Raw genomic sequence first — 7,600 nt, 5'->3', positions numbered from 1 at the left:
GTAGAAGAAAAAAACACTATTAACTAACTAATAAACCAAACCAGATACAGACAGTTACATGCTGCAAGCCCAACACCACCTTCACTTGACTAGAGAAGAGAAGGAATATTCCCATTCTGCTCTTCCTCCAACATCAACATGAATGCTACTGCTTGCTTCCCTCATGTTGCTTGGCTTCTTCTCATTGGCAGAAACAGGCAGGTACTGAAGACTACTTTGCGGGATCGCAAAATATTTGTGTCTGCACTTCCACTGAGGCACATGACCCTGTCTACCCTTTGACTGATGCTTATTTTTACAAGGCTTATCATGTTAGCTAAGGGGGTGTTTGGTTACGTGCAGGAAAAATTTTAGTTCCTATCTTATCGGATGTTTGGACACATGCATGGAGTATTAAATATAAATGAAAAAAATAACTAATTGCACAGATTGTGGCTAATTTGCGAGACGAATTTTTTAAGCCTAATTGACCATGATTTGACAATGTGGCGCTACAGTAAATATGTGTTAATGACGAATTAATTAGGCTTAATAAATTCGTCTCGTAAATTAGTCTCCATCTGTATAATTAGCTTTATAATTAACTCATATTTAATTCTCCTAAATAGTATCCGAACGTCCGATATGACATGGACTAAAATTTAGTCCATGGAACCAAACACCCCCAAGCCTGGTAAGAAATTAGAGGTTAAATAAATAGGAAGCAATAGAGCTAACTGGATAAAAAAAGAAATAGGAAGAAAAAAAGAAATAGAGCTTACTGGATAATAAAAATGGTGGTCCGCCATTCCTGCCGCCCCAAAGCCCAGAAGAGACAGGCACACCACCACAGGCCCAAAAAAGCCCAGACGGCAGCTCTCGCTAGTGAGCTCGGGGAGAATGGGCGGTCTGGACGAGTATTTAAGCTGGTGTTGTGGAGTGTAGATTAGCGAGGTGGTGCTAAACACTAAGCTGAGGTGACACTGTGACAGGTACAACGGTGGCTCGGAAGTGGGCTTTCCTCCGTTGCTCGTCGACAGTGAGTCGCAGCACGAGACAAATGAAATAGTCAGTCCACATTTGGAACACGGGCCTGGTTAATTGTCCATCGGTTATGACTACTTTGTTAAAGGAGGTGCGTCTTGGCTTTGCTAGAACTCAAAACAAGATGCAAACTGCAATTCCGGCAAATAAATGAAGTAAACTGAGGTGAGTTAATGTATTTATTCAGAGGCCAAGTGGTTATTTTTTTCAAACATGACACTTAGATCCAAGATAGAAAATTTGCATCTCTCAGTTTATAATTTCTGGTACAATTCTTTGCTGAAATTCCGTGGCCAAGAAATATGGAAACTAGGAAGCAAACAAGCACGACCAACTACATCAATCCTCAAAAGGCTGTAAAGGTCCCTAGCCAAGAACATGTCTTTCCTGTTAATGGAATGCACATGCGTAGCAATCTTCTGCCAGCAGGTCCCAAATCTTGAACCCCGCCCGCCTCAGCAACTTGTTGGATTGGATGGATCAATGATACTAAAGTTTATTACATGCCGAGAATAACAGATCACCAGATCTGCACAAGCGTCAAGATCAGAAGGTCATGGCGATGCATTCCTCTCTTATAGCTGCAAAGAGATCGGAGTTCATGTATCTCTCGCCACCACTAGGAAACACAGTGACAATCATCTTCCCTTTGTTCTCTTGTCTTGATGCCACCTAAAAATGCATTTGATTTATTTAAAATATAAGGTAAGGTGAGCAAAGATACGAAAGAATGCATGGAACTACATCCAGTCAGAAAAATTAAAGAGTTCGCGATAGTGCTAACCTTCAGGCAAGCTGCCAGATTTGCTCCAGATGATATGCCAACTAGTAGGCCCTCTTCCCTGGCCAACCTCCTAGCGTTTGCCATTGCATCTTCTGCAGTTACTGTAATGATCTCATCAGTGATTGAGGTGTCCAAGTTCTTGGGCACAAATCCTGGGCCGACTCCCTGAATTTTATGCCTAGAAGGCTTGCCACCTGTAACAAAATCAGCAAAGCTATTATCAAATCAATTTAACTCGTGTAGCAAAATCATTGCAAGTGACCAATTTAGATTTTTTTAGTCTTTTTTATTTCTTGTAGCATTTTATGATTCGATGAGGTATTTTATGTTTACAACTTTACATGATTGCAGGGCTAGCAGTTTACCTGAAATAACTGGACTCTCAGAAGGCTCAACACAAATGACCTTCACAGCTGGGTTCTTCATCTTCAAGTATTTGCCAACACCAGAAACAGTACCTCCTGTGCCTGAACCGGCCACAAAGATGTCTACTTTGCCTGCTGTATCCTTCCAAATCTCAGGTCCTAAGTGCAAATGGACAGAGGTGATGTATCATACAACAAGACATTTTCTGATCCGGATAAAAAAAATGCTGCTAATGTTTCATAGGTAAGTTCATTTATCACTCTTATGTGATTAGATGGTCCTTTGTAAAGATAGGTACCAGTCCATTTAAAGTGTGCTTCAGGATTTGCTGCGTTTGCAAACTGGTCAAGAACATGCACATTGGGTATTTCTTTCTTGAGCTGTTCCACCTTGTCAAGTTGTCCCTGAAAGCCAAGCGTAGGATCTGAAAACAGCATAGCATTGGATAAGAATTCGTAATATAAGCCAGTCCTGCAAATGCGAAAACTAAACAGGCATCAAATGCACTACTCCATTTTTGACATTGGTCTCAAGGCTCAAGATGACAGTATGTGCTCCATAGCTGCAATCCTTACCAGTTAACACCAAATCGGCTCCCAGGTACCTCAGCAAGATCTGCTTGTCAAGTGAGTACTCGGCAGGCATGACTGCAACGAATCTGTAACCTCTGGTCAAAGCAATGTACGCCAGACCTATGCCCATATTGCCGCTCGTCGGCTCAACCAGTGTTGTGATGCCAGGCGAGATCAGCCCTTTCTCCTCTGCATCTTCAATCATTCTGTGAAGAACATCAGTCACAGTGCCGGCCATTGGTAATGGACCAATGAAATAACATGGATTACTTTCTGATAGAGACTGGATAGTAATGTTTGCATCAGCGAGTAGCTTCAACATGACACGAGTTCAAACCCTAGATAATACCTCAGAGCGCTGCGGTCCTTGACGGAGCAGAGGGGCTGGTAGCACTCCAGCTTGCCAACAATCCGGGCGTTGACGTTGTCCTTCTCAGCTATTCTCTTCAGTTCTATCAGTGGCGTCCATCCTACAAGCTGCAGGGAAACTGGGGTTGATACATATGTATATGGCAGTTCAAACCAACACTAAAATACATGGAAATAAATCTTCACAAAAAAAAATGCAAACAAGCAAGAAAATAAACTGAAAAAAAGTGGAAACCGATGCCAGGAGCCCAGGACAGAGAGACTAGATGGCCTCACCTGAGTAATATCAGAGGCGATGTGCTCCTGCTGCAGAGAAGCGGCTTCAGTTTCAGCCGGCACCGGTGATTTCAGCAGCGAAGGGATCCCTCTCCTCCCTGCCCCTTCCTCCATGCTCTCTTCTTGCTCTTTTAGTTCTTTCTCAGTGAAACGGAAGAGCGAACAGTGTGTTGCTCTTCAGCTATCTCGATCTACTGACTCCTAGCACTACTCTATTTCATCTGCAAGACTATACTTTATACAAAAGTAAGTACGATTACCTAATAAACAAGTAGTGTTACCTAGTTAGGAGCATGGATCCAGCGGGTGGGCGGTGGGCCTGAGCTCCTCCTGCCCACTGCAAGCCCTAAAGCCCCTCCGTGAGCCCTGCTTCGTTTTTGAATGCATAGAAGATAGGAGGGGCTGGAGGCTGAAGGTTGAAGATGAAGTCTCTCCTTCAGGCTAAGTCTGCATCCACCCCTAAGTATTTCACAGGCTGAGCGCATTTTTTTAATTCAGGATGAGTGCATGTTGCTATCCAATGTGCTCTCAAGTCTCAACTATCCAAAACGTCGCCTTCAAACAGTTAGCATTTCCATGGAAATTCTCAGGATATGGAGGCATGGAGCGCCTAAGTTCACCGGTTATGAGGTTTTCTGTGCTAAAACGATGCAAAACATAAGCACTCCGAGGCGGGGATGCAACATCTGCAGACAAGCACAGTTATGCCTGCAGCTTCGTCGTTTCCTGCATGGCTGGCACGTTCATTTAAAATCGTGTACGTTTTGTTGTTTATTTCTTTTGTCCATTGACAGTCGACTTTGCTTGAAAGTTGAAGCACAGCATTTGAATTTGAATTACAAAATATCTAGAGCCTTAAGCTCACCATTATGTCAGTCCACAGTACTGACTGTTCCTTTATGTCAGTCCACAGTACAACTTTGAAAAGCCAGACCTGAGACACCAGTCACACCACTTGTTCCTTACGCTAGGTCCATGAAAATTATTTGCAATCCAGTGCAGAACTACTCATGATTATCTAACAAAGCATCCTAGCCTTCAGGAAGCCGGCCATGCTATACACGGCACACTCGATTGGAAAGGTGCGAAAAAGTTCAGGCTATGGAGATCGATTCCTCCCCAGCATTTGATCCTGCATATTGAAAAGGCCAACAATTTTACTACAGCCATGATGCATTCAAAATTCAGATGCAAAATTAGTGAGCTGCTCATTTTCGCAAGTACTTGCCACAAGCAATGTACATGTGACGCTTTTGTTTTGGAAAGAAAATGCACATGTGATGTTGCGAGCCAAAGATTTCTAGTTCAAGAAGCTGAGAAGGATAATCAAATCACCTCACTGCACACTTGTTAAGGGACTCTTATGGTAAAGCCATGCCAACATATACAGATAAGGAATGGTTGATGGACAAATTGTGAATTTATAATACCTTACTAACAAAAGAACAAATATGCATACTCCACACCTCCAATGCATATTAAGTTGCTACTTCTCTTCTCTCAGAGCAAATAAAACAGAGAACATGGACAACCAGAACATCTACCATTGAGACATGGACTGCATGATAATTTCAGTTTTGACAAAGAATAAATCCATTCTGCACATCACATTGTTAAGTACCAATATTAGACTTTTTTAAAAAAACCAACCAGTATAAGACTGTTAGTACAATATGAATGAAGGTGCCTAATACATGAACAAGGAAAAGAGCATAACCGTACATTTGCAGAATTGCAGCTACAATAAACCCTTGATGTGCATTTCGTGCTTCTTATGTAATCTCATTCAATCTGGGTGACAATATAGCCTAAGCTTTTTTTTTTTATAACAGAATCATGGAACCCAAATATGCTAACTGGACAGGAAACGAAACTTCAAATGGATAAGATGGTAAGCAAATGGCAAAACTGTAACTTATAAGCAATTCTCTCACATATGGCTCCAAGAGAGCAAGTGTGCAACCCACAAACTGATTTGCAGGTCGGAATTTTGGCATTATATGATGTGTTGTTAAGTCCCTACATACACTCTTCACGCAGAAAATTGTAAATTCAGTACAGTATAGAGAATGGCATCATACTAGTGCAGCAAAGCACCTTGGCCTGTCAAGTGCAGAGCATAATCTCCACACTTATAGAACAGCAAAATCTCACTAGCTTAGTGGCATTTCAACCTACTAGATCGTATAACAATTCGGTATGGACGGGATTGCAAACTAAATGAAGTTCTGAATTGTAACTACTATACGTTTCCATGCCAATCAAACATGAAATTTTACCGGAATAGTATGTTCTACAAGAAAAAATATACAGTATCAAATTATCTACCACACCAATCAGATCACTGCGGCGAGCACTGGGGGTACCCACCTGGCAGCTTGGGCGCGGGCGGTGCGGGCTCCTCCTCGCCGTAGATGTGGCGGAGCCGGGACAGGGAGATTGGGGACGAGGGCGCGGCGGCGAGGGAGAAGAGCTCCTCCCGCCAGGCCCACATGGCGGCGGACATGGAGGCGTTGGTGGCTCGGAGGGAGCGCTTCTTGGCCAACAGGCCCTCGATCTCGCGCTGCTGCTCTGACGACCGCCACCCCAGCACCACGAACGAGCCCAGCAGCAGGGCGCTGACCACCTTCTCCCGGTGCTCCGTCAGCTTCGCCCTGATCCCGCGCAGCGCCGCCTCCATCTCGCCCCCTCTCGTCGTCGTCTGCGCAGACTTGCCGAGTGCCGGCGGCGAGGCGAGCCGTGCGGTTAGTCGGGCCCAGCCGTGAACGTGACAACGGCCCATCGGGACGCAGCGTTCAGTTGGCCGCATGTTGGGGGCCCAGTTCACAAAGATTTGCAGGTTTGCGTTATTTTTAATTTTTTTAGGCAGCGCACGTTTTGTTTTTTCATCGCCTAAGGAACAACAATATATTTTTTAAAAGGAAGGTAAAAATTTTGCAGTGAACAAGAAAAATAAATAAATATTTTTTCAGCTTTTTTTAAAGTAACCAGGTCAAACTCAACACCACTAGCGAGCGTGGCTATTTGACTCATGCTTACATTAAGCAATTGTACATGTGAAACTGCAGTTCGTTTCCATCACCCTGTGTTGCTACTTCAGCCTCCCTTGCAAAGTGGTTGTTTTTTCACATGGCACTTCCCCGTCCTAAAGTAGGAGAAGCATGGTAGTACATAATCTTTAATCAACGTATTGACCAAACAAGTTTTTTGAGTTGTTCGGCAGATGGTTTTTGCGTCTGATAAGTCAGCTGATGCTGTTTTTGTTGTGAGAGAAAAATATTGTACCATGGCTGATAAGGCAGGCTAATAAGTTCAAGCGAATAGGACGTTTTAATAGATACTTGTCCCATATCACTTATTAACGGACCAAACATTGACTAGGCTATCAAACATTTAACAAACCTGATGAACCAGTGCAAAGTTCAGAAGAAGGGAGAAGACATCACCTTTGCAAGTCTGAAACTTTGAGCAAATTCATTCTAGTTTACCCGCAGAAGGTTGAATGGTTGACTCAAGGGCATTACCTAAACAAAGTATTTTAGTTTACCGCAAGTCTGAAACTTTGAGCAAATTCATTCTAGTGACCAACCTCCCTTTAATCCACAATTGCTCTTTTGCCATGATAGATAACATCAGCATTCAGCAGTTATCCAAACTCATGTGGTTAATTTATATATGCCAGTTCATAACCAAGAGATTATTTTACAACATGAGAACGAATCCGAAAGAAAGAGAGCTCTACCTGTCCACGTCCACCTTGACAGACAACTGGCCCCCATCTCGTCCTAGTTCGGGCGTTGGCCAAAACTGAGAGGCGGCGACAGCCAAGTGCAAGGCACGCCGCGTAGGGGTTCTTCTCCTCAGCTCCTCGCGCCGCTTCCTCGCTTGGTAGATACGGAAGCGGGCGGTGGCGGTGGCGGCGGCGGCGAGTGCGAACCAGTGGAGGAGGCGCGAGACCCTCACCGGCCTTTTAGGAATTTTTAGGAGTGGAGATAACCAATTTTCTTCCACTCCCACTCGCGCACAGTTACAGCGCACTCGAGCCCGGCCAATCTTCCACCACCAGTCCACCACCGAGGAGAAAATTACTAAAATAGGACTCCCAAACATGTGCCTTTGCTAAAATAGGACTCCTAACGTTGGCTTTGCTAAAATAGGACTCGAAACGTTGTGACTTTGTTATAATGACATTTTGACAACTTTTAATCAT

General features: G+C 43.8%; 2 protein-coding genes across 3 annotated transcripts; both read right to left on the bottom strand.

The window, feature by feature from the left end:
* Nucleotides 1-1,224: 1,224 nt before the first annotated feature.
* Nucleotides 1,225-3,830, bottom strand: LOC136528510 (cysteine synthase-like). 2 transcript variants are annotated; one of them, XM_066521477.1, is made up of 8 exons: nucleotides 3,672-3,830; nucleotides 3,391-3,611; nucleotides 3,095-3,222; nucleotides 2,749-2,951; nucleotides 2,472-2,597; nucleotides 2,173-2,331; nucleotides 1,808-2,001; nucleotides 1,225-1,695 (listed from the first exon to the last, which is right to left on the bottom strand). In XM_066521477.1, the coding sequence occupies exons 2-8, from the start codon at nucleotides 3,502-3,504 to the stop codon at nucleotides 1,570-1,572; spliced, it is 1,050 nt and encodes a 349-aa protein (XP_066377574.1). In that variant the 5' UTR covers nucleotides 3,505-3,611; nucleotides 3,672-3,830; the 3' UTR covers nucleotides 1,225-1,569. The 2 variants fall into 2 exon arrangements, with proteins under 2 accessions (XP_066377574.1, XP_066377573.1); XM_066521476.1 differs by having other exon boundaries at nucleotides 3,391-3,619; nucleotides 3,672-3,825.
* A 353-nt stretch (nucleotides 3,831-4,183) lies between these two features.
* On the bottom strand, nucleotides 4,184-7,339 carry LOC136528511 (uncharacterized). The gene is made up of 3 exons (XM_066521479.1): nucleotides 7,133-7,339; nucleotides 5,761-6,282; nucleotides 4,184-4,522 (listed from the first exon to the last, which is right to left on the bottom strand). Exons 1-3 carry the CDS (start codon nucleotides 7,167-7,169, stop codon nucleotides 4,485-4,487), a joined length of 597 nt encoding a protein of 198 aa, XP_066377576.1. The 5' UTR covers nucleotides 7,170-7,339; the 3' UTR covers nucleotides 4,184-4,484.
* Nucleotides 7,340-7,600: the final 261 nt, after the last annotated feature.

This window comes from Miscanthus floridulus, chromosome 19 (genome assembly GCF_019320115.1).
Source record: "Miscanthus floridulus cultivar M001 chromosome 19, ASM1932011v1, whole genome shotgun sequence".
Classification (NCBI taxonomy): domain Eukaryota; kingdom Viridiplantae; phylum Streptophyta; class Magnoliopsida; order Poales; family Poaceae; genus Miscanthus; species Miscanthus floridulus.
The sequence above is the reverse complement of the archived record's forward strand: the minus strand, read 5'-3'. Positions and strand labels throughout refer to the sequence as shown.

Excerpts from the sequence above, each read along its gene's own strand:
- LOC136528510 (XM_066521477.1), bottom strand. The coding sequence starts at position 3,504 with ATGGAGGAAGGGGCAGGGAGGAGAGGGATCCCTTCGCTGCTGAAATCA. Across the intron at positions 2,332-2,471 it reads AGCACACTTTAAATGGACTG|GACCTGAGATTTGGAAGGAT; the intron begins GTACCTATCTTT and ends ATTTGCACTTAG. Across the intron at positions 1,696-1,807 it reads ATCTGGCAGCTTGCCTGAAG|GTGGCATCAAGACAAGAGAA; the intron begins GTTAGCACTATC and ends ATGCATTTTTAG.
- LOC136528511 (XM_066521479.1), bottom strand. The coding sequence starts at position 7,169 with ATGGGGGCCAGTTGTCTGTCAAGGTGGACGTGGACAG. Across the intron at positions 6,283-7,132 it reads GTCAAGGTGGACGTGGACAG|GCGATGAAAAAACAAAACGT; the intron begins GTAGAGCTCTCT and ends GTTGTTCCTTAG. Across the intron at positions 4,523-5,760 it reads GCCCGCGCCCAAGCTGCCAG|GATCAAATGCTGGGGAGGAA; the intron begins GTGGGTACCCCC and ends TTCAATATGCAG.